The following is a 26838-nucleotide window of genomic DNA, read 5'->3' on the forward strand; positions in this document are numbered from 1 at the left end:
AAGGCATACACGTTGTGTAACAGACTGGTAAAGCATTGTTGCATGGTACAGGGGGCTACTACAGACATGCAAATGTCAGTGGTTGAGCCTTGCGTCGTTTTAACATCAGGTGGGTAGGCCTTGTGGCCAGGTAATATCATGGTCCAAGTGTCAAGGTATGCGAACATTAGGTAAGGTTCGTCATGTTCCATGTCTCAAGATGGGCATGCCATACACTAAGATATAGTAAGGTAGGGCTCTTGTTACCTTTGCAGGTTGTGCAGATATAGCATTCCAGTGTGATCCAAGTCTGTGTGATATTAGAGTGGGGAAAAAGCAGGGTCTCGCTTCAGCAGAAGGGTGCAGGATCCGCCAGGACAGGCCAAAACGGGCAGGAAGGTGAGCCTTAGTAAAGAGCCTTTGTGAAAGGCTGGCTCCACCTCCCGGGGCTCCAGGACCATTTCAGATAACGGCCAATGGGAAGGCACATCTGAGGCACGTGGCTGCAGGGCTGTTGGGGCCATGCTGAAGATGGATGCTTTGGTGCCGGCCATCTTAGTTTGTCGATCCATTGTGTGAAAGAATGATGGAAGTGCTGCAGGGGTCTTGGAGTCGAGCTGCTTTCCATGGCAGGAGGCTGCAGAATGTGCAAAGACTGTAAAGTAATCTAAAAGTAACTGATGGGTTTTACTCCCTATGAAATAGGTGTGTCCTATGCTAAATGTGTTTGATAAGGTCTGACTTCCCTAGAAGTACTGTTGTCTGAACAGGGTCTATGCTTTGGTCTGTGTACTTGAAAACATTGTGTTGTGTTATAATTGTGTTTATATGTAATGTGATGGGAAAATAAGTGCTAACATTCCTCTTGGCCTACTTGAATTTAAATAAACCGTTTATTTTTACAATACATAGTGGCTCCGTGTTTCTTTGGACGATATGTATGCTACAATTTTTGTACAAAGCTACAGCCCTCTCTCCCTTTTAAGAAGATGAACCTGGCTGCTCTGTCTATGCTACCATATACTCGGGTGGTACTGCCTTATACTAAAAGTGGAGTTGTGTCCTCTCTGTTGTATGGTTTTGCTAAGCCCTTAGTTGGACTTCAGAAAAACTGTCCTAGCAGCGAGTTCAACTGGACTCTACAGCTACCCATTTTGAGTCAAATATAATCGGAGTAGTGTAACTGTTCGGAATGTGACAGTTGGGACCGACCAGTCTCTGAGGGGAGTTGGTAACTGGAGCCAGGAGAGCAGATGGTGTATATATCCTAGAACTAAACGTTTCCTCTTAAGAGCTTCTGGTCCCCCTCCAACATGCAACATACAATAGACATCTATACTTTAAATGTATAACCGGCATAACTATCGAGTGATCATAGGGGTTTGCCCCCCTGGCATGCCCTGGCACCAGTGAGCTGAAAATGTGGCCTATCCTGGCTAGTCAAGATGCATCTTGGGAGGGGAAGTTGGCCTTTGCTGCCTTGAAGGTGCACTAATAATTCATGTAGCACCTCCCTAAAGCTCACTTAAATAGTTTGAGTATATTTGCCCTCCTAGCCCAAAAATGTCAATAAAGGTGTCATCTGTCCTATTTGCGTTCAGAAATTGAGATGCATGTAGGCATTTCCCAATTCGCTGTATACAATGAACCTACTGAATAATGGCACACGTCCTGTGTGACCCTGTTGTTCTGAGGCACTCTTCAGTGCAGAATGAACGCTTAACTGTTCGTGGAACCCATGGTGCTTTGCGGTTAGTGGCTATCCAAGCTAGTCTGAGCTTGTTTCAGTACCTTTGAACAGCCTGGCTGGGGCAAGGGGCTCTGTCAGCTTATTTATTCATATTTATATAGTGCGCAGCAGCCCAAAGGCATTGTGTTGCAACATATATAAACCTGAGGCAGAGCCACAACCTCAATGCCCTGCTGTTCTGACCCGCCGGTTTGAGGCAGTGTGCGCTGTTACTTTCCTTGTCAATTGGTCCAGTGTCGGACCCACTTGTAACGATTAATGAACTTCGATATGCCTGTCTTTTTATTTTTTTATTTTTTCTATACCCAGTGTAAACTGTTCATGTCTCTAGTGTATTGCCTGGTGAAGGGTATGCGTTATATTGTCTGTTGGTTGGAGAGGGTCCTTTTAATCACCTATTTGTGGAAACTGGAGGAACTATTCATTTACTCAGTGGTTGTACAAGTAGTACTTTAGGTTGCTCTCAGACTCTCTGGTCTTTATGTTCATGGTTGACCAATCAGCTGGCTGGCAGCATGGGCTGACACTGCTAGTGGCTGTCCATGTTCACAGCCACCCGTGCCCCAATACCTGGATGCTGCCTTTTTGTTTTGAACCTTTAGTTATCCTTCGCGCTGCCCGACGCTTTCCTGCTCCATGGACTTACCAGCGGTCTTGGCACTTTCCTCTCCCATCCACTGCACTCGTTCCCAGCCAGGCTCACCACAGAAATGGAAAAGGTACTTAGAAAGCCTATTTACTATGGCGCCAGCCATCTTTGAAATTGGGCTCACGCAGTACGGGTGGACACTTTATTCTATTGAACGCAACCCTACTCACTATTTGCACCCAGAAGGGAGCACTAGGGTGCGACTAGCTATCCCCTCATTTGGGGCGTGCAGCAACCGTAACCTAGGCTCTGGCATTTGGCTGGCCCTTTATTCACCCCAACGCTGGGGTGATAGCTATATTAAACTATAAGGGTTGGCAATTGCAGATCCATGCTCACCAGACACAAAGAAGGATAATGGCTGAAAACTTGTGTAACATATTTTATAATGGCTAATCCTCTTTTTCCACCTTCACATAGTGAGAAGCTAGAAGACTGCTCACGCAAGTTGATCAAAGAAAACGGGTTAAATGCTGGCCTTGCATTTCCTACTGGCTGTTCTTTGAATAACTGTGCAGCCCACTACACGCCTAATGCCATGGATCCAACGGTTCTGCAGTATGATGACGTTTGCAAAATAGATTTTGGAACCCATATTAATGGTTAGTTTGATGTGCATTCTAAGACTTTAGTATATTTTTATTTAAAAAAAAGTTGTGCAAAATCTAACTGAATTAATCTTGTCTTTGCAGGTCGTATCATTGATTGTGCTTTCACAGTGACCTTCAATCCAAAATATGACAAACTGCTGGAAGCTGTCAAAGATGCCACAAACACTGGAATTAGGGTATGGGTTTTGTGGGGAAGAATGTTTTAAATAGTCAGATTTTAGCTTCACGTTCGACATTACCTGCTTACCATAAATCTAAGGGAATATTCAGCATCACAGCTGCCTTCCTGCTTTCAGCATAGTGACGTTTCTAGCACGTCTACTAGATCACCTACCTTGCCACCTGACCAGTTTATGCAACTATCGGCTGCTCCAAACACATTTTGCTCCTAAATGGTTTTAGGCTGTGTTGTGGTCATGATTGTATTTACTCATTCAAATTCCATGTGAATTTACTGGCTCCTTTGCCAACCATGATAAGTGATTTGATTAGGAACACTGTACAGTAGCAACCGTATATATCCAAGCATTCAACTATAAAGGTTACAAAATGGCGGTCTGGCAATTAAGTCCTAGACCTGCATTATCCACAAGGCTTTCTGGGGCCTGCATCCAAAATACCTTCAACTATCCCTCCGTAAATACCTCCCCTCTCGAGCCCTTCGCTCCTCTACTTCTAACTCCCTCAGGGTTTGTGGTTTTGCAAAAAAAAACGAGCTGGGGGTAGATCCCTGTCTTCGGCTGGTGCCTCCCTTCGGAACAGCCTCCAGGCCACCTTGAAACTTGAGGAAAAACATCTTCGGTTCTTAAACTTCTCAAGGCCTTCCTCTTTGCCTCTGCCCCCCTTCTCCCATGTTGATCTGTTTCTTCTCATGGCATTGTGCACCTGGCCACCCTCTGTTCTTTCGGGCCCAGGTATTCTGCTCACCCTGTCACCCTCCTGCACTGCCTCCAGGCCACCATCTGCACTAGGGTTCTGTATCTGTACCCATACAGTCCCCCTCCCACGTTTCTTCTGCACTTATCAGATATACCTTTCTGACTAACTTTCACCTGCCACTTGCTGGCTGCACTACCATGGTTTAAAGCCCTTATTTATTATTTATTCTATTTAATATTTATTTGTTTTCTCTCCTCGGCTTCGTACTTTCCACTCTCCCACCCCCTTCCTTGCACTTTGCCCCCATTTTTTCCTTTCCCATGCACTTGCACTTTCTTAAATGTCACTGGGCCTAGAAAGATCGCTGTTTTTTTTCTTCTTTTTTTTCTCTCCCTGTTCCCCTCCCTTTTTGCTTGGTCGCGCTCTGAAACACTTGTGTACGAGCGCAATATAAATAAAGTATCATTTCATTTCTAGTGATGCAGGAGGCACATGATAAAATGAGGATGTTTCATTGCACCTACTTTAAATCCCTGGATCATGGCTTTTATTTTTGGGGGACGGAGCAGTGGTTGGGGCAGTTAAGGTGTCCCCGTTTATCTAAGTCTTACCCAGACTTCATAAAAACGATATCTGAAGCAGTACATAAGCTCCACTCTAAGGCTGTACTATTCCTTCAGACAGTTTGTGTGATCCCAAGGGGCCTCCTTGGCTCAAGTCCCAAGGAGTAAACTCCAAAACACACACACGTCTTGGACTGTTTAGGGTTTCATACCTTGAGACTTCCCCATTCAGATTTTCACACAACAGAATCTCAGGTCAGTTTACTACAAAATTTAACTAATGACTTCAAATGTAGTTCTAAACTTCCTTGCCCTTCAATCCCTCTGAGCTAAACCCTTATGTATTACTATCCCTAGGTTGCACTGTTTGCTCTGCTTATCTAGGGTGAGGGGATAGTACAGAGAACTTCCTATCGCTAGACTATTATACACACCATGAGATCTAACTCGCATGGTTTTTCTAAAAGACACATGACCCATTTCTCGTAGCATGTGTCTGCCTTCCAAATAAATGTATTTCTGATGTTTGTTAATCTGCTTAGAATCACATGCTGTGCATGGGTCCGACATCCAGTGGTCACTGCAGAGTATTGCATTTTGTTTTTCGTAGTCGAAAAGGGACGTCGACAAGGCGTGTCTGAAACACTATCCCTATAGTGACGTGCGTTGTACCCACAATCCTTCACGCGTCGAGGTCCCTCAGATTGTTTTTTTCCGCCCAGCTACTGGTCGCCTTTACGCGGAGCTCCTCGAGAAACATTGCAGATTTCATCTCCTCGACCTTTGGTCGTTTTTTCCTATTAATATAGAACATATCGATCCCTCCCTTGACGCAGTTGTGAAGCTGTCTCCGCCGAGCAAGATCTTCGACGGAGGGAACGAGAGGAGGAGATCCTTCGGCGTTGCCGAACACGTGGCCTGGCCTCGCAGGCCATATACAGTAGGGAGAGTGGGGTCGTGGGACATCTCTGGTTCTTTCTGAGAATGCCTTTCCTTTTCCCCTTCCTTTCCCTTGGGGTGGTTATCACGATTTATTGCCTCGGCTATGGAGAGGACACCCTTTTAGGTTTTGCCCGCTTTGCAAGGGCAAGTTTACTTGGAAGGACAAGCATTCACGGTGTAACCGCTGCTTGCCCCTCGATCACAAAGAGGAGGGTTGCACGGCTTGTCGGCTTCTTAAACCAAAGACTCTAAAAGACCGTAGGGTCAAGAGGTGGGCGGCCTACGCTATGTCGAAGGCCGATGCTTCACCCACCGTTGCTACCACTGACAGTGACGAGGAACGTGATAATACGACCTCCGCTACGGAAGTCGAAAACCCCTCTAAGAGCGCTCACGCGCTTCGTCGTCTGTCCCCGGCCCCGACGGGCTCGGCTCACGCCCTGCTTATGGGGATGAACACCCCGGCGACATTGACGCACACAAAACCACACATAAACACACAACCCATGGCTCTTCTTCGTCGAAGGCGAAGAGAGCATCAGTGCCCAAGGAGACGCAGGTTCCACCAGCGGCCTCCTCGGACCGTTCGGGTTCGAAGCTCCTCTCGCAACCGCAGCCGCGACCAGCGACTGGGCTTTCGGCAAATAAGGGCGCCGCCCCCAAATCATCGGCCGGCGCGCATCAGCAGAAAGCGCATGCCGCCGTAGAGCGATCGACACCCGTAACGTCGAAACCACAGCCCTCCGCTGACAAACGAGTCGCTGAGAGCTTGGCGAGGATCGTGGTAGCCGACGCCCACAAGCGTAGGCCGAAAGACTCGTCGAGCGCTACGCAGAGGTCGAAAGACACGCCGAAAAAGCCCGAAGTTAAGCAGGGACTACCCCCTTCAGTCGAGGGGACCCCCAGCACACCTGAAGGCTTTTCGGAGGGCGACGGGACACTTTCCTCGACGTTGTGGGAGAGGTCGAGCCGTTTTCAGCTTGATGACACTACCCTTCCCCCGCTAGACCGCTCAGGGGTACCCCATGAAACCATGGAAAGGCTCCATCTCTGCATGGAGAGAATGGAGAGGTTTATGAATACCCAAAACCCTCCCACTCCCAAGAGAATAAGAGAAGAGCCTCAGGAGGACCCCAGGGCCAAATATCCGAGACAGGACACAGCCTCAGACTTCCATAGTGTGTATGACCTCACTGGGGAGGAACATTACTTAGAGGAGGAGGATGATTTTATGGACGATGAAGAGGGACGGAACCAGGAGGAAGGTCTGGAAGACAGCCCAGACATGGTAGGAGAAGGCTTCGGAGAAAATCCGGAAGAAGGACCTTCTCACCCCTGGCAATCCCCATCAGTATATTCCGACACTGATGTCCTGAACCTAAATCCTCCTGACAATTCACCTGTTAGAAACACGTCTCCCATTGACGATCAGCCCACATTCAATGCCCTGTTGCGCAGAGCAGCAGCACATTTCGAACTGGACACTGGGGAGCTCTCTCCCGAATTAGACTTTGTGGAAAGAGTAATTAAAGAGAAACCCCCGGTCAGTCAGACCATTCCCCTCCTCGCTTCGGTGAAGAGAAGAAACATCCCTTCGCTATCCACACCCGCACTAATCAGAGGGGTTAATCCTAGAATTGAAAAAACTTTTCACTCCTTCACCCTCAGACCCGCTGTACATCAGGGGACATTCCATTCCGGATTCCCTGGTAGTAACCAACACAAGGAAGAGGGCAGGGGTACCACTTTCCACCAGTGAGGCACCACCTGACAAGGAGGGCAAGAGGTTATATGCCCTTGCAAAAAGAGTTACATCCTCGGCTGCCTTTTCGGCAAGAATTGCGAACAACAATTCTTTGCTCGCTAGCTATGCGGACGCGCAGTGGGCCAAACTGCGCAAAGACGCCGAAGAAGCGCTGGAACCACTACGTACACGCCTACTATCAACTGTTGGCGAGGGAACCCAAGTCAACCAGAGTATTGTAAAGAACTCTCTGGATGCAGCAGAGACAGCGGGACGTTCCTTGGTTCAAGGAATACTCCTAAAACGCCACGTATGGCTGCGCAACTCAGGGTTCAAACCGGAGACACAGGCGTCTTTAATAAATAAACCTGTTGAAGACTCAAACCTCTTCGGGAAAGCGGTGGATGAAGCTCTGGAAATGGCCAAGAAAGAGTTCGATACTATCAAAACTCTTGACCAAATCTGTAAGCTCTCTACCAGACACGGTTATGGCAACAAACGCTTTTTTCGTGGCCAACGCCAACAGCAAAACCAGCAGCAACAGTACCCTGCCACCAATTTCCAGACCAATAGTGGGCAGTACAGCCAAAGAGGCCAGCGCCGGGGCAAAGGAAGAAGTCGGGGGTCCACCCCCAGAGGCTCCCAAGCCCCCAACAACACCAAGTGACGCGAAGATTCGCGTCCCCTCCCATGCAACACCGGTCGGGGGCCGGATAACATCCTTTCTTCCAGCATGGGAGGGTATAACGTCAGACCGCTGGGTACTTTCCACCATAGCCCACGGATACTGCATCGAATTCAACAGTTCCCCAACATACAAACCCCCAAGGGGACCACGCATGACACCGGAACATCTTGCCATCCTTCTCCAAGAAGTACAACTGCTGGAAAAAGGAGCCATAGAGGTCGTGCCTCTATCTCAGGTAACGGAAGGTATTTATTCAGTGTACTTCCTTGTACCCAAAAAGGATCTAACCATGCGCCCTGTATTAGATCTGCGCCCAGCGAACAAGTTTATCAAACCCCAAAAGTTTCGTATGGTGACCTTACAGGAAGTGATCCCACTGCTTTCACAGGGAGATTACATGACAACATTGGACATGAAAGATGCATACTTTCATATTTTAATGTTGCCAGCGCACAGAAAATACCTCAGGTTCATGATAGAGGGCAAACACTACCAGTTCAGAGTGCTACCCTTCGGCATAGCATCAGCACCAAGGGTATTCACGAAGGTGCTGGCAGTGGCAGCGGCCCACCTGCGCAGGTTGTCCATCCCAGTTTACCCTTACCTCGACGACTGGTTCATAACAGGGGATTCTTACGAAACATGCTTCTCCAATACCCAAAAGACTGTAGACCTTTTGTTCCAGTTGGGCTTCTCTATCAACGAGAAGAAGTCCAGCCTAGACCCCAGCCAAATCAAACAATTCCTAGGGGCTCTAATTCAAACAAAGGACGGCCTCGTCTTCCCCTCCAAAGAGAGGGTCCAAAACATGCTGTTTCAGATCCCTCAATATGTGACCGTCGAGAGGTGACGGTACGCAAAGCAATGCGCTTGCTAGGCATGATGGCGTCGTGTATTTATTTGGTACCTCACGCGCGCCTGCGCATGCGCCCAATGCAAGAGTGGCTCAACAGCCAGTGGTGTCAGGTCAGAGGACTATGGGACGATCTAGTGGTGGTCTCGCAGGCCTTGGTTCTCTCGCTACGGTGGTGGACAAAGGAAAACCTGGAAAAAGGGAAACCCTTTGCCACACCCGCGGTGGAAGCCACTCTAACCACAGACGCATCCCTCACAGGATGGGGGGCTCACCTATCCCATCAGACTGCTCACGGAGTATGGACTCCGAACGTAGCATCCAAACACATAAATCTACTGGAGCTACTAGCGGTGTTCAAGGCGCTGAAAGCCTTCCAGGAGCACCTACAAGGCAGGACAGTGATGGTCCTTACAGACAGCACCACAGCCATGTATTACATCAACAAGCAGGGGGGGAACCCACTCTCCAGGACTGTCCAAACTGGCCCAAAATATATGGAAGTGGGCTCTCAAACAAGACATGTTCCTACTGTCACAACATGTACCAGGGGAACTCAATCTGCTGGCAGACAAACTCAGCAGAGATTTCCCCCCTGCCCGTAGAGTACGAATGGCGACTGCACGAAGACATCGTCTTCGATGTCTTCACACAATGGGGATTCCCAGAAATAGACCTGTTCGCAACCCTGAAGAACTCACAATGCCTAAGTTACGCCTCCAGGTACCCCCAGAACCAATCCAAGGGGAACGGTCTGTCGATACAATGGTCAGGGAAATTTGTTTACGCTTTTCCCCCCCGACTCCCCTTCTCAACAAGGTGGTGACCAAGATGCACCAGGAACAAGTAACCATGATACTGGTGGCCCCAATGTGGGCCCGACAGCCATGGTTCGCTCACTTAATGGAGATGTCTCTATCTCCCCCAGTGAAACTCCCCTGCCCATACAACATGCTGTCACAAGACAAGGGCAGGACTCTGCATCCATGCCCCCAGAACATGAACTTAGCAGCTTGGCTCCTGAGATCATAGAATTCGGACATCTACAGCTCCCGCAGAGATGCATGGACATCCTCAAAGAAGCCAGAAAACCTAACACTCGCCACTGCTATTCTAGCAAATGGAAGAGGTTTGTCATCTGGTGCAGGGGTAAAAGCATCAACCCGATTGACTGCTCTCCCACACATATTGTTCTATACCTGACCCACCTGTTGGATTCAGGTCTAGTGTTCAATTCCATTAAAGTCCACCTAGCGGCACTTTCTGCATACACCACTTCCCAACTCAAGGTGTCGTGGTGGAAGATCCCTGTTATAAAGGCCTTCATGGAGGGAGTAAAAATAATACACCCCCCGATAGCTGACCCAGCTCCCGGATGGGACCTTAATGTGGTACTTGCCAGACCCATGGGCTCACCATTCGAACCCATGCACAAAGCATCTCTTAAACACCTCACTATTAAGACTGCTTTTTTAATAGCTATCACCTCCATCAGGAGAGTAAGTGAACTTCAGGCTCTTTCTGTTCTAGACCCCTTCGTTACAGTTCAGAGATAAGGTGGTTCTACGCACTCACCCAAGGTTTGCTCCGAAAATCATCTCAAAATTCCACGTAAACCAGGCTATAGAACTACCAACGTTCTTTCAAAATCCTTCCAACTTGGGAGAAAGGACTCTGCACACACTAGATGTGCGCAGAGCGGTCATGTTCTACATGGAAAGAACCAGACCACTGAGGAAGACTAATCAGTTCTTCGTCTCGGTGGCAGCAGGAAGAGAAGGGGATGCAGTTTCAAAGTCCACTATTTCTAGATGGACTGTTCAATGCATCACTCTCTGCTATACTCTTGCTAAGAGAGAACTGCCCTTTAGGCTAAGAGCACATTCTACTCGAGGCACGGGGGCGTCCATAGCATTCATTGCAAATGTTCCCCTTGAGTCCATCTGCAAAGCGGCTACCTGGAGTTCTGTGCACACCTTTACAAAACACTACTGTTGAGATGCACACTCTAGATCTGACTCCCAGGTGGGACAGGCAGTATTAAGACATCTTTTCTCTACTGTTCCTTCGCATAACCCACCGCCAACTCCGGGTACTGCTCGCTAGTCTATACACAGCATGTGATTCTAAGCAGATTAACAAACATCAGAAGACAATGCATTACTTACCGTAAAAGCATTTCTGATGATTGTATCTGCTTAGATTCACATGCGCCCACCTTCGGAAGGAACATAGACTTCCTTTTATATCTCTTTTCTGTACTCACTCACGTCTAGAAGGCTCCCTCAGGGCAGAAAAATACAAACAGAGGGACCTCGACGCGTGAGGGATTGTGGGTACAACGCACGTCACTATAGGGATAGTGTTTCAGACACGCCTTGTCGACGTCCCTTTTCGACTACGAAAAACAAAATGCAATACTCCGCAGTGACCACTGGATGTCGGACCTATGCACAGCATGTGAATCTAAGCAGATACAATCAGAAATGCTTTTACGGTAAGTAATGCATTGTCATATTTTTTTATTTTATTGGGCTTTTTGTTCGGCAGATATTTTAAAAAATAGGATTCAATGAAAGTCAGTTTCATGTATTATTGATGGAGTAACACAAACTGAATATGTAATGTCAGAGAAATCTAGACAGACTATCTCTGCATATGTTGGCTGCAACCCCAACTGTTGCACAGAAAGAATTCTTTACACTAAGCTTGATCTGTGTTTAGTTCGTAGGAACTATGATCTATATTCTTCCTAAAGATTTTGAAAGAATCTTTAGTTATTACCGACCTCTCGCCATCTCAATGGTCAGTTTTTTAGCGAGTTAAATGTAGTTAAAGGGTTGTACTGTTCCATGAATTTGTGTTGCACTATTCAAAAAATAATCCTGGTAACAGGGTTGGTTTACTAAGTGATTACTTAACTGAGTCACTGTATGACATGGTCTACCACCCTTAAGTTACTGTATTTTTGAATTTATTTTGTGTTTATTTCAGCACACCTAACCCTAAGGCATCTGGGCGCTAGTAAAGCCTACCGGTTTGTGGTCTGTTTTCAGTGAACCACTTTCTTCAGGGCTATATACAGCATGTTTTGCTATGCTGTGTGTTTTCAAGCAGAGAATGTGTTTTCCATATAGTGCCCCACCCTGCTCATTCGAATATCCAAGTTCAATTTCATTTAGTGCTATTGGAGCAGGTCAGGTCTATTCACCTGTTGGATGCCTTATTTTTCAGCATTCCATAATACCTTGTCTGTGTCTCAGGGCCCACTATCTGCAAATCCTGTGTTTCGAGAACGGCATAGACCAGGAGCCGTGATTCGGCGCACGCAACATGAATACCGATAGATCAGAAAAGATAAACAAAATATCAATTATATACCGCTCCGCACAGGATTTGTTTGGATTCTCTGGAGGAAAAGTCTTCACTGTTTCTGCACCCTTGGTTAAAACAGACGTACCTCCACACAAGAGGATGGTCCATTGACTGCACCCTATTGCTTCATATGGAACTTTATACCTTCCAGGATATCACCTAAACAGACTCTGGGGGTACTTGCCTGCCCCTGGATGACTTTCCTGTAACCGTAAGGTGTTGCAGGTGTTGCAGACCAGTACTAGAATTTTCAGACTTGTCTTTTTTTTTTTGTGGTGTTTTTATAGTCGTGTTTTGTACTTCTGTCATTGTGACTGCTAATTTTGATGATTACATATTTTTTTCCTAAAGTGCAAAGATAACTTTCTAAAATGTCTCTTGGTGGCCTTTGGCTAAATGTTTCCTAACCTCGATCGCCATATTTAATTCCTCTAGAGGATCGCAGTTAATTTAGAGTGTGACATGGCTTATTTTCCTGTCTTGTTCCTCCTTCTGACCCATGGTCTAGGGCCTACTAGATCTAGCATGGGTGGGTGGTAGCTATAGGACACTACTTAATTGTGCATGGCCTTGGGGAGGGATTTTACTTCTTTGCTAGGTTATGTTTCCCTAAAGCTCCCACTGTGCCCCCGTTATGGAGGGTGACTGATGGTAGGCCCAAACTAAGGCAGTGCTTTGAGGAGTCCTTAGACGTTTCTGGTTTATATAATGTACTATGTATTTTATTATGTGCAAAGTAAGTCTTGGACTTGATCTATGTGTAACATATAATTGAAGTATTTATTCTCCAGCATGGGCTCTGGCATGGATTCGCATGCTCATGAATATTCCCCGTCAGGCCAGGAATCCTCTGTAAAAGAAAAGTTTCACTTACCAACTGTATTTCTCCTCTAAACCAATCACTGTACTCTGGGTCACACGGCCCCAGCCAATGACGGGTCTCTCCCTAAACCCCTCCTTTGGCAGCCATCTTCAGATTTTTACTTCACGTTCAAGTGTTGGGTGTCCTCAAGTTTTGCTCTGAGAGCTACTTCTACAGTATTGTCATTTTTCGACAGAAAAGGTTTTTGTCAAAGAGCCTGTTTGCTTTTCTCTCAATCTTCTGACAGCAGGGATCGGTTTGTCTGTGAATTTCAGCGCCCCTCAAGGGCAAGGCTCTTGGAGTTACGGGCCATGCTGCAAAAAGGGGGCGATAGATCTGTTTCCACGATGACTCCAGGGACCGGGAGTCTACTCCAGATACTTTTTGGACAATAAGAAAACCGGGGGCTGGCGGCCCATTCTAGACCTGCAAAGAGTCAAGTCCCTAAAATTCAGGATGGTCACGTTGCAGCACATGCTCGGCCAACTGGAAGAATGAGACTTATTGACGTCGCTGGACCTGGAGGATGCCCCATCCAAAGGAAGCACCAAAAGTTCCTATGCTTCGTAGTGCAGGGTCGGCATTGCCAGTTTGGCCCACCCCATCAGTCTGAAATCGGCCCCCAGTGTGTTCTTGAAGAGCCTGGCACCAGTGGCTGCCCATCTGCGTCTAGGGGGGGGGGGGGGGGATACTGTCATGACCCTTGCCCCTGGCCCTCACTGGCAAGTCAGCCTTCCAGTTAGGGCCAGGTCAAAGGCCTTAAAACCTCATCCAAGACTTTCTTGGTCATTCCTGGCGCCTTTGGCGCCATGCTCATAACCATCATGAAGACCAACATTAGAATGGGACTATTTACTTGGGACTATTTAACTTTGGGGGGGGGGAGGGAGGCAGGGAATGGTTCAGCCAACATGGAGGCGCACACATAGCTCAGTTACAAGGAACTGAGCTATGTGGTCTAGTCTTTTGGGTGTGGCAGGCCTGGGACTATTTTACCTGGACTACTTTACCTGAGACTATTTAAACCACACCCAAACAGCAGAACATGCTTTGTGTTATTCTGCTGTGAGCAGCGTAACACTCACTGTGTCCAGTTCTTTGATGCCAGGTTACCTGAAACCAAGGACCTGCAGAGAGAGAAAGAACACTACGAAACTTACCTGGAACAGTATCCTGTCTTCAATCCATCGCCGACTTCAGTTCCACTCACCTGAAGGTACGAACTCCATCATCCGGCACCACAATTCTTACCTGGGTAGTCATCCCCTGGTCATTATCATTGCTGGAACATTACGGCGCTCGGCGAGGAACATCACAACTTCCAAGGAGAGAAAAGACACAGGTTAGCAATATAAAAGGCGAAACGGCGCTGTGCATCGCGCCTTACTCACAGGACAGCATCGCGCACACCGCGCTTTCGCCTACCGGCCCATGCTCATCTTCAAACTGCATGACAACACCAAAATACCTTTCCATACCTAAAAGGAAAGAAGCAAGACATTATTATTCGAACTAAGAGGAACATAAGAACTGCATATAAAGACTGTAAAGCAGCAAACCTACGGAGTCGCAGCAGGCCTGGATTCCCACAGGGGGGCTTGCACCAGTGAAGGAACTTGGTTGCTGCTCGCCCCCACATCTACACGCCCCTGCCACGAGGAGCAGGACGGAGAATCCACCTTTTACAATATTAAGGTGAGGAGAAGGCCCAAGGGGGAGGAAGGAGTTGAGGCCAAGGGAGGTGGGAAAACATAGACAATCTGGTATTGAATCCAGCTCTCCTATATTGCAGACCCATCTTTAACCAGAGGCATAACCAAGGGACCGGGAGAGGGTTCGAGAGTGCAAATCATCCAACCAGGGCTGGGTGGCGTCCCCGTGGATATCAGGTGAGTGTAACAGATACACTTGTACCCGTACCTCGATGACTGGCTCATCTGGGCCAGTTCGCCAGAGTTGGCTGTCAGACCCACGGAATAGACTGTCCAGCTGCTGATGGATCTGGGATTCTCCATCAATTTTCCAAAGTCCTGCTTGACACCATCGCAGAACACAGTTCCTAGGAGCCATGCTCAATACGGTCTCCTTCCTAGAATCGGCCTCGGAAGAGCGGGTAAGTGGCCATTTTGGGGAGAGTGCAGCAACTGTTATTGCTGAAGACTGCCCCGGTGTGGACCATCAAATTGTTGCTTGGCATGTTGTCTTGCATCTACCTTATCCGACTTTTCAGGTTACGGATGTAACCTCTTCAGGAGTTCCTGGATGCTTGCTGGGATCAGATGTCCGGAAGCTTCGCAGACGAGATCCCTCTCGACAAGGAGTTCCAACCAGTGGTTTGGTGGTGGGGAATCCACCCCAACCTCGTCCGGGACACAGGGTTCGAAAGCCCCACCCCTCCTCTCCCCCCCTGTACCAGGAGATGGTCACCATGGATGTTTCCCTGGAGGGCTGGGGAGCCCACACTGGACGCCTGCATGCCAGGTGGAGGAGAAGGAACTTCACAACCATATCCTGGAGCTGCGGGCAGTGTTCTGGGCCCTCAAGTCATTCCTTCATCTCTGAAGGGCAAGGTGGTGAAGATCTTCATGGACAACACCACCACAATGTTCTACATCAGGAATCAGGGGGGCACTCGATCCCCAGCGCTCTCCAAAGAGATGCAGGCCTTGTGGCACTGGGCCTCAGTTGGACCACATCGTCACCAAGTGGGGCAGGCCCCAGATCGATCTGTTTGCGAAGGCAGCAAACTCCAAATGCCAGAAATGTGCAAGTAGGTTCCACCAACTGGGGAGCATGGGGGAACGCGTTCTCCTTCCCGTGGGAAGGCTTGTTTCTGTACGCGTTCCCTGTTTCCTCTCTTGCTGCAAGTCCTCAATCCTCTCTGTGACGATGCAGGATAATGCTCATCGCCCAGCGTGGCCGAAGTAGATTTGGTACCTGGACCTTCTCACCCTGTAGGCGTTGCCTCCGGTCCAGCTGCCGATGGTCACAGATCTACTCACCAGAGGAGGCAGCGCAATCATGCATCACGACCCACAGTTGCCAGCGGACTGCAGGGAAGTACTTGCCAAGGCCAGATTCTCATTGACTCGGTGCTACAGTCACAAGTGGTGTTGGTCGCAGAAGATCACCCCTCCGAGGGTCTCGGCCCTGCAGATTCATCCATACTTGTTGTCCTTGGCCAAGGCGGGCCTGGCACACGCCTCTATCAAGTTGCATCTGGCGACTATCTCCCGCTACACCAGTTCTCAAGGTAGATCTACTTTGGTTCCACCGTCTAGTCAAGGAATTCCTCAAGGGACTGTTTCGATCTTTCCTGCTGGTGAAGGCTCCTGCCCCGGTCTGGGAACTCAACGTGGTGCTTACTAGGCTCATGGGGGATCCCTTTGAGCGTGTGCATGCTCTTGTGCCTCTCGTGGAAGACTGCTTTCCTTGTGGCCATCACCTCTGCCAGGAATGTAGGGGAGATCCAGGCCCTATCCTGCATCTGACTTTGCGTGAGTCGAGGGTGGTGCTGCAGACGCACCCCTCATTTATGCCAAAGGTTCCGTTGGAATTCCACCTTTATGAACCTTCAGTGTTTTTTACGAAACAATAATCACCGACTGGAAGGGACTTGCGCTCGCTGGAAGTTGCTCGTGCCCTGAAGATCTACATCGCACGCACAAAGAGTTTTTGGAAGACCTCAACTGTTCGTGAACTTTGGTCCTGTGAACCATGGGAAGGCCTTGTCCAAGGCTTCATATCAAGGTGGCTCTCCAGCTGCATCGCGCACTCATTGGCTGCCGAACTGACCGCTGCCCGGCTGTGCAAGAGCCCACTCCACCAGAATGAGCTGCGACGACTGCGTTCCTGCCTGGTGTGCCCCTGCTGGACATCTGCAGGGCTGATATGTGGAGGTTCACCCACACCTTCACGAAGTTCTACTGCGTCGACGAGGATTCCAGTTAGAGTCCAGAGTCGTCCAAGCAGTGCTGCGCAACCTGTTCGCTTGAGGTGAGCCTGTTCCAGAGGTAAGGGTATTACTTCTGTGAGCCTTGCCACCTCCTGTGGTTGTGTAATGTTGTACTGGTGTGAATCCATGCCAGGCCCATGCTGGAGAACAGCATTTACAGGTAAGTAACTTTTCAGTATCGGTGTGGTATATTTTGTAGAAGTGTGTGGAATAATTGTACCTTTTGTGGCAGTCTGCTACCCCTACTTGAGAGTAGACATGTCGGTCTATCCACGTTCCTTACCTTTAATGCAGGTTTGGCTTACCTTTCTTGTTGGTACTTTTTCCTCGCTTTAAGATCAATGCTAGTAGATCTCTAAACATACGGTTGTTCAAAAACTTGTCTTAACACTGTGGCTCATATGAGCCCCAGTCTTACCTGATCCACATCGAGTGTCTGCACTGCCTGGCTACTGGATCCTTCTATTGCTGCGCCATACCCCTGCCTGATGGGCAACAACCTTTGTAACTGTAAAGGTTCCCTTTTCATGGGCACATTTTCCTCATCGGCAGACTTTTCTTTGCTTAACCAGACATTGACAGAGGTGGCTTTGAATTCCATAACTATTTCTGAACTTTTTGCCAGATAATATTGCTTTCCAACAGATGGCTCTTGCCTGCTGCATTTACCCTGCTGTTGAATCCTATTACACAAGTTTAGTCCCTTTAGAACAGACATTGGGGCATTTTAACTCCAACTTTAGGCCATGTGGGTCTCGGTTGGCACTGGTTGACCACTTTAATTTCAAAAGTAACTTCCGTCCCACCATGCTTGCCTGTAATACTTTACGATACATAGCAGACGAGTTCTATTTTGATTAATGTTATGTGCTCATTCTCTTTACAGCGGAGGTACTTGGCCTTTATACAAGCTGCTCCCCTCCAGAGTGTTTAGCCTTTGTGACTCTACCAAATGTACTGTTAAGATTGAGGTGGGGTGTAATTCTGCTGCCAATTTGTGGACTGGCTTCTCTCATACCTTGAACGGGAGTGGGGGGGTGGGCGCAGAGGGACTCTTCGAATAGATTGTGTCTTCCGACATATTCCACATCTTTGACATGTAATGTCCACAGCTGTGCTGCTTCTGAAATTTTTCGCCAGAGGGTGTCCTGCGTTGATGGATCCGGGTCGAACTCCCTCGAAGGCCTCCGTCGAGGGTGACGTCATCGGATGTTATAAGTAGGATGCACGGCGCCCGTAGCATCAGTTCTGTTTTTTCCGGTGTCTGGGTGAGGGCCACGACACCAACTGCTCGAAGTGCCAGTCGTTGACTGCCAAGGCCTTGCAGAAGCGTTAAGGGGAAGTTTCAGGTAGGTCGGGTATCCAAATGCCGGAAATTCAAGAAGTCTACTGTCTTTCTACCGAAGACTTGAGGGGTGACTCTCCCCGTCGGAAGGAGTCAAGGGGATCTGTGTCCCGGAGTGGTTCTCGCCACTCATCCTCGTTCGGGAGAATTTTCAAAAATGTATTCCCTCCACCTAAGAGACCCCCAGCAAGTTTGCTGGATTTTTAGGACTTGATATTTTTTAACCTGGAGAGAGAGCCTTTTTCCCACTCATGTATTTAATGTGATTTTATACACTGTTTCTTTTGGTTATGGAGTCTAACCAACTCCATAGGTATCCTCTTTTCCAATTGTGTTTCAAAGCACCTTCAGTGCAGTGGCACAGAGAAGTATTTCAGACTTCCCAAGGTTTAAATGCCTTCTCTGGGATCAACTACTGTTTCCCAGAGCAGTAAAGTGAAATTGACTTTACTTGGCATTGTACTTGCTAGACCCAGCACACCCTATCTTACAATAGAGAGCTGGAGGTGTTACTTAGTATCCCCTGTGTCTCAATGCTCATGTAACATTTTTTGTTACCCTTTCCTCAATTGACTGGCTGGTGGCAGTGGATTTGTTTTGTACTACCTTGGTTTTCATTTACCGCAACCATTTGCGGCTCTGGTAAAGTAACTGCAGAAGCAATCGTTTTCAAAATGGTGTACAGCCATCTTTGCTAAAATGTTGCCCGGTCGTCTTTTTTCGCCAGGTCTTTGTGGGAAGCTCCTTCTAGAGAGTTTCTCTGCGCGCCAAACCAGGTTTGGTCTCTTTTTTGATTTCGCCTTGGCGGGGTTTCTGAGAGAAACCCACCTCTGGTGCCCGAGTGTCTGGGGTAGGCACAAAGTGTGGCAGGTGCCCAAAACCCCCTGTGCTTAGTCTCCTAGGAGACCCAAATGCACTCTGTGGTGATTGGCTGACTGTCCGGCAAGGACAGCCAGCCTGAGTGACAGCTAGGCTGGAATGAATGGGAGATAACTGAATAAAAGGTGAGTCTTTTGGCTTGGAAGGCAGTCGACCACTGGACGAACGAACCGAAGAAAAGCTTGAAGAGGACAACCGCTGCAATTCCTGGACCGTTGGTTTGGCCGGTGAAGCCCTGCTGCAGTGACTACTTGCCAAGATCGCATCGACAGAGAAGCCCCTGTAAGGACGACTTCTCCTTTTGAGTTGATGGGACCAATCGGCTCCAAAGTAAGCCACCTGGGCACCATCTCGGAGCTGGTTGAATTTCCTCAGAGTTGCTGCAGGAACCGTATAGCCAGGGAGAGGGACACCAGATTGTGTGCGTTACTTTTAAGCTGGCCTAATGGTTTTGGAATATCCTCCGGACTCCCACGAAGCAGGACTGACCAAGCCTGAGGCCCCTCAGCAGAGTGCAGGACCCCAGAAGTAAGGACAGTCCACCTTGACAGCCAGGAACTGCGCTTATTACTATTTGCTTTACCGCAAGGAGCTGAAACGCGAAACCGCCACTGACAGTAAAGTTTGGCGGTTGCCAATTTTGACAGTGCCAGTGCAGGAGTCCCCTGACATCCTCCCTCTTGTCCCCACAACTGAGGCCCAGGAACAGTGAGAGCTGCAGAGCTGCACAGGAACAGAAGTCCTCGGCTGCATCTTTTCTTATTTACCAAGGTACTGTAAAACAAGTCTAAGAACTTACCTCTTACTGTGGAAGTGCTTGTTACTTCTGCAACTCACAAGTCTAATCAGCTTTTGGCCCTACATTTGATTATTCTTTTTATCAAAGACTCCTAAGAACTTGTGCAAAGACTTTTCCATTTACTTGAAGTGCTGCATCCTATACAAAGACTTTTGCCCATTGACTTTGGCTTAGCCTATTTGAATTGAATGTCTCTTCTAAGGGCCATCTGAAAATATTTGCCCTGCTTATGAATATTTGTAAATTCTTGTGTTCTAATAACCCTTGCCTTTTGTGTTCTGAATGGCAACAGTAAGATACTAATGTTCCCAGCACCCTTGTCATTGAAGTCACCTGTGGGTGTAGGTTGTCTGTGGGCCATCCCAAAAGGGTCTCCTCTGATTCAGAAACTCAGTGGACAGTATTGTAGTCTATTTGTATATTGCTCTCTTCTAAAGAAGGCTTTATAACTGATACACTCAAGGTTTCTTGCATAAACAATTAATGTAAGAGTTTATTTGAATACCTGTAACTGTGAATCTTTGTAACTCCACTACAGCTCACATTTCCCCTCTTGAAATAAGCCTTGCTGCTCAACACGCTACCAAAACTGTTTAGTACAAGCTTTAACAAAAGGTCTGGTTGCCTATATCTGTAGTCATAGTTGTTTGTAGTGTTCCCAGAAGGTACTGTATTGAAACCTTGCCTAACACTCGTCGAGGCATTCCTGGAAGCTGCATCACCGGTCACCTTCCCCGTCTGATGATGGCTTCGCGAGGAAAGTGGCATGCCCCACTAAATCCTCTACTCCGGAGATGTGGGAGGCATTCAGGGAGAAAATGTTGGAGATTTTTCAATCTCGGGGGCACTGCCCTGCCCCATCCGTGCCTTTGGTTCAAGCTGGCGGTGGAACGGTCTCGGTCCGACGTGCGCGCGCCTTCGGGCCCAGGCGGTTGGCGCAATAAGCATCGAACAGATGTGGTCCCGTTCGGACAAGGCTCCAGTAAATCGTCAGGGCTCATGCTGAGTTCTCCTATAGGAGGTTGATGTCAAGTGTTCGAGAGTACCTGGGGTGGTCCGGCCCTCCAGTTGAATTCGATCAGGATGACCTGACTGACATTTTAGATCAGCGTACGTCCACTGACCCAGTGTTACCGTTTCACGTGGCGTTAAGATTGTCTGCTGCTTGGAACACCCCAGGGTCTCTTCCGGCGGTCAACAAGTCGTTGCCTAAGAAATACTGCCCATCCTGTAGCGACCCCAGCTACCTATCCTCTCACCCCACTCCGGAGTTTGGTGGTTCAGGTGGCCATGGCCAGCTCGAGGCAGGCGGCGTTACCCTACCATGCCTTCAGATTGGGACGACAAGCGCTTCGATGGAGGGGCACAAAGGTATTTTCGGCTGGGAGTATGGCCCTTAAATCTGCCAGCTCCACCTGTGCCTCATTTTTGCACACTCTGTGGAATTCTCTCTGGCGGCTGAGCAAATTCCCAAAGGCGAAGAACGGGATGGGTTCCTTGTGATTATGCAAGATAACAAGGATGCCATGTGTGAATCCCTTCAGTCTGGGTTGGACACGGCAGACAGTGTCTCGGTCAATGGCTGCAAGCACCGTAATACGCAGGTTTGCATTGTTGCAGAAGTCGGGATTTGCACCAGACGTGCAGGCCAGTCTTCTCAACATGCCCTTTGACTGCTCTCATTTGTTTGGCAGCAAGGATGACGAGAGTCCTGAGGTTTCAGACCCCAAAGCAGCTGCTAAATCTTTGGGCGCAGCTGTGCGTCAACCTCCGCCTTTTCGTCCTAGGGGACAGCAGTGGAGGGGTTCCTTTCGCTACTTCTCTTTTGGTAGAACGAGAGGAGCGGCCAGTCAAAGGGGCCACCATAAGGTTCTTCGTGGTAGACGGGGACGAGGTGCCAAAGCCGTTCAAGCAGCTGCTTCTTTGCCTTCAGGCGCTGCCAGAGCTGCTCCGAAACAGCTATGAGGCCAGGTCTCATTGTTCACCGGTTGGGGACAGACTGTCTCAGCATCTCGAAGAGTGGCAAGCCATTACTTCAGATGCGTGGGTTCTGGAAACAATAGCCCACGGCTACTGCCTAGCCTTCCTAAATCGGCCTCACGACAATCCACTGGGAAACTCTTAGAAGATTCCGGATCCGCTCCTTGTGCAGAATATCTTGACCCTGCTGGAGAAAGGCGCTATAGAACTAGTGCCTGTGACGGAGAGGAACAAGGGCTGGTATTCCCCATATTTTTTGATTCCCAAGAAAGACTGAGGACTGAGACCCATCGTGGACTTGCGTCGCTTGAACAAGTTCAAGATGGTCACGCATTCTCAGGTCCTTCAGGCCCTTCGACTTCAGGATTGGTTGGTGTCATTGGACCTACAGGATGCTTTTTTTCACGTGCCGATCCATCCAAATCACAGAAAATACCCGAAGTTTGCCGTTGGCAGCTTGCACTTTCAGTTTCGGGTCCTGCCATTCGGGTTGACCTCCGCCAGAGGGTTCACCAAGCTCCTGGTGGTTGCAGCGTATCTCAGGAGATGGGGGGTGGGGGGGGGTTCACGTCTACCCCTATCTGGATGGCTGGCTGATCCGAGCGCGTTCTCCCGAACAGGCCTTGGATCATCTCAGCCTCACCTGCCACTCCCTACACGGGCTGGGCTTCTCCCTCAATTTCAAGAAGTCGCATATGACACCTCAACAGCTCCAGTACACAGGGCTGTGTTGGACACATCCTTGGAAGTGCTTGCCTCCCAAGGTGAGGGCTCATCACATTGTCCAGATGGTCGACAAATTTCAACATTCCCAGAGTCTCCTGGCTTTCTAATTCTTAAGGTTGCTCGGCCTCATGGCATCCTGCATTTTTCTTTTGCCGTTGGCAAGACTGCGGACGAGGTCCCTTCAGTAGACCCTCAGGACGCAGTGGTCCCAATTCTCGGGCAAGATGTCGGATCTTCTTCAGATTCCGCTCGCGGTCTCACAGGATCTTCTTTGGTGGGCCAGCAAAGGGAATCTGGTGAAGGGAGAGCCGTTTTGGTAACCATGGCCAGAGGTGACTGTAGTGACTGATGCTTCCCTCACAGGATGGGGGGGGGCTCACGCGAACAAGCTGACCGTCAGCGGTCATTGGTCTCTTTCGGAGTCCAGTCTTCACTTAAATCTTTTGAAGCTGAGGGCCATCAGCCTAGCCCTGAAGGCTTTTCTGCCTTTTGTACGTACGCAGGAAGTGTCTCCATGCATTACGTCAAAGAAAATGGGGGTGTAGGGTCACCCCCGCTGTGCAGAGGGGCGATGCTGCTCTGGTTCTGGGCAATACAGCAGGGAATATAACTCTCGGCAGTTCATCTGACCGGAGAGGAGAATGCAGCGCCAGACATTCTGAGCAGGCAGAGCGCGGTATCCCACGAGTGGGATTGGGAGTTAGCTCAGGAAGTCCTGCAGGAGATCTTTGCCCTTTGGGGAAACCCTCAAGTGGATCTGTTCGTGACTGATGCCCACTGGAAGTGCGAGACATATTGTTCAAGGGAATTTCCTCCAAGAGTAGCTTTAGGGGACGCGTTAGTTGTGGATTGGTCATTCCCACTTCTGTACGTGTTTCCTCCGGTCCCCGTCATTCCTCAGGTTCTAAGGAGGTTGCGAAGGTTCGGGTTCCACATGATCCTAATTGCTCTGGATTGGGCCAGGAGAGGGCGGTACCTGGACCTTCTAGAAATGTCCTTCTGCCCTCCACGCCGTCTTCCCCACAGATAGGATCTTCTGTCTCTCGCGAGAGAGTTAAGGATCTTCTGTCTCTCGCGAGAGCGTTAAGGGGGAGTGTGGGGCCGGGGGGGTGTTCTCCATCTAGAGGTCAAGACTCTCCACCGTCACTGAAAAGTTGAGGTACAAGGATTGGGACCTCCCGGATGACGTGATGGAGGTGTTGCTTTGGGCCAGGCGTCCGGCAACCAAATCCCTGCACTGTTGCCATAAGTTTTGCGACTGGTGCAGAGGACACAATGTTGATCATTTTCAGTGTTCCATTCCGATGGTTCTTTCTTGCTTTGGCCCACAAGGGTCTTCAAGTAGGTACCATTAAAGGTTACCTGCCAGCGCTGTTTATTTTCAAGCGCTCGTCTGAAGAATGTTCTTATTTTAAGATTCCATTTGATTACCCAGTTTCTAAAAGGGCTTCTGTGTTCCCCGCTGTCCCCTATTCAGGTGCCGGTTTGGGATCTGAATCTAGTCTTGACATTCTTGATGGGTGCTCCGTTTTAACCTTTGCACTCTTGTCCTTTGAGACTGTTGACCTTCAAGACAGTTTTCTTGATTGCAGTTATATCTGCTCGCAGAGTGAGCGAGTTGGAGGCACTTTCGTCTAAGCCACCCTTTACTGTGTTCCACACGGATAGGGTAGTACTGAGGGTATGTCCATCCTACCTGCCTAAGGTAGTGTCTGAGTTGCATTTGAGCCAGAAGGTGGCACTTCCTGCTTTCTATCCTCATTGTGGTAAGGAAGAGAAGAGACTCCATAGGTTGGACCCTAGGAGAACGTTGAGCTTATATATTGCTAGGATGTCCAGGGTCAGAGTGGACGACCAACTTTTTGTGGTATACACTGGACACCGATTGGGCCAGGCTGTTACCAAACATACCTTGTCCAGGTGGATTATCCTCACCATTGCTGAATGTTAGATTGGCTGGCAAGGACCCTCCTGAGGGTTTGCAAGCTCACTCCATCAGGGGTGTGGCTATATCCACACCCCTACAACAGGGAGTTCCTGTTAAAAACATTTGTGATGCTGCAACGTGGTCTTCCATCCACACCTTTGTCAAGCATTACTCCCTGGATACTTTCCATGGTCAAGATATGGTCTTTGGTAAAGAAGTGCTCTATTCTGCCATCTGATTGGGTATATCCAAAATCTTCTCCCTCCTCCGTTCACTGATCCTGCTTTGACAGTCTGTCAAAGATGTGGAATGCTTTGGAGGACCCAATCCATTCGAAGAACAAGTTACTTAACTGGTAACGTTCTTTCAAGTGGATGTTCCTCCAACGTATTCCACATTGCTCTCCCAGCCTGCCCCTCTGAAGAATTTCCCATGCTATTGCAGCTTACGTTCCCACAAGGCTATGTGCAGTCATGGAGGGTTGGTGTGCGTTTATGGCACACGTTGTGGAGGGAAAAATATGAACTGAGGCTACGGGCCCCGTGCGTCCTACTTATAACATCCGATGACGCCACCCTCGACGGAGGCCTTCGAGGGACATCAACCCGATGCCAGCAACGCAGGACACCCTCTGCTGAAAAATGTCCGTTCCAAAGGCGCACAGCTGTGGACATTACATGTCAAAGATGTGGAATACATTGGAGGAACGTCCAGTCGAAAGAACATTACTAATTGGTAAGTAACTTGTTCTTCTAACTGGCACAAATAGAAACCGATTGCTGTGATCACAATTCATCTACTCCGCACACAGAAAAGTACAGGTGGCTGGAGCATGAGAAGATCCTGCAAGGGATTGTGGCTTTGCATTCAGAGAAGCACTCTGACCGATAATCTAAAATGCTACTTTGGCCCCTACTCTTGACCGATGTGCTTTCTGGGTATGACAACCTATGAGGTGTGAAGGAAAGGGGATTGGCTGTAAGGAGTATGGTGTTAATTCAGTGTGCTTCCCCATCAGCTCAAGCTCACCAAATAGTAGGATGTGACCCTTAAAAATACATATCTACCAGTACACATCTGGTTCTAGTGTTAAGGAACAAAGGCTTGCTGTACACCTTAAGCATTTTCCCAAATTCCTAACAAATGAACTTTTCCTTCCAGTGTGCTGGGATAGATGTTCGCCTTTGTGATGTTGGGGAAGCCATTCAAGAAGTGATGGAGTCCTACGAGGTAGACCTTGATGGCAAGACCTATCAAGGTAGGCTGCATTTCTGTTCAAGATTTTGTGCCAAATTAAAACCCATGGGTGGTTCGGACTACAAATGGGTTGGGGGATGGGTAGGTTTTACAGTTTAACAAACTGTCAGGGAGAATTTTCATTTCTGTGCCAATTCCCTTCAACCTTAGAGACCGCAGCTCTTTGGCTGGATTTAGGGCTTGGGACATGTTCTCACTCGTGTTTTTCCTGACTAGGATTTTTGTGTTTTACTGTTTCATGGAGTCTGACAAACTCATCAGCATCTGCGTTTTGTATAGTCACACACCGCACCTTGGGTGCAGTGCCACTGAGAAGTCCCTTGGACTTTTTTAAATGTTTAAATAGATTTTCTTGGGTGAACTACCATTCCCAAGAATAGAAGATGATCCCTGGCTTTTCGCTTTGTGGGACCAGCACACACTACCCGATGTGGAGTGCTGGCGGGGGGGAGTTACTTAGTAATTCCTAGCCCACTTCTCATGTAACATCTTTTGCTACACTTAACTAACTTTAAATGGCTGGTGGCAGTGGTTTAATTTTATTACCAGTGTGACCAGTGTGTGTCTTTACCGCAGGATGAACCCTAAGCTGCAGTACAGCACCCATGGGTGTCCATTTTCTCAAAATGGTCGTCTTCTTTTTTTTCCCCATTTTCTGTTAGTTTCTTCTGGGCTTTTACTCTAAGTTGAAACTGGTTTGAGCCTGTTATGTGTTTTGCCTTTGGCAGGCTTTCAGCCCTGAAGCCTGCCCAGACTCCATTGTGTCTGGAAAGGTAGGAAGTGAGGGAGGGTCCGAAACAGCCATGTGCTTTGTCTCTAGGTGTGCCTGAATGAAACAAGTCCTATTTGGCCGGCTGGCTGTCGTGAAAAGCATAAAAAGCAAGGTTTTTGGGACTAGGGGCAGTCTACCACTCGAGAGGAACATCCACAGCAGATGTGACGAGACACCAGCAGCACCCTCTTGGACGGCAAAGTGCCTGGTGAAGCCCTACAACTGTGCGGACCCTATTTTCCTATGGACTTGGAAGACCCGTTCGGGACGGCTTTCTCTCTTTAGCTTGTGCGACCGGTATTC

General features: G+C 48.7%; 1 protein-coding gene across 1 annotated transcript in view; it reads left to right on the forward strand.

Moving 5' to 3' along the window:
* Positions 1-26838, forward strand: part of METAP2 (methionyl aminopeptidase 2) — a 189608-nt gene that overhangs the window by 78979 nt on the left and 83791 nt on the right. The window contains exons 6-8 of the mRNA XM_069629818.1: positions 2799-2980; positions 3071-3165; positions 25668-25764. Coding sequence (XP_069485919.1) covers positions 2799-2980; positions 3071-3165; positions 25668-25764 — 374 coding nt within the window. The remainder of the gene's footprint in view (positions 1-2798; positions 2981-3070; positions 3166-25667; positions 25765-26838) is intronic.

This window comes from Ambystoma mexicanum, chromosome 12 (genome assembly GCF_040938575.1).
Source record: "Ambystoma mexicanum isolate Mex_15411 chromosome 12, UKY_AmexF1_1, whole genome shotgun sequence".
NCBI classification, from domain to species: Eukaryota; Metazoa; Chordata; class Amphibia; order Caudata; family Ambystomatidae; genus Ambystoma; species Ambystoma mexicanum.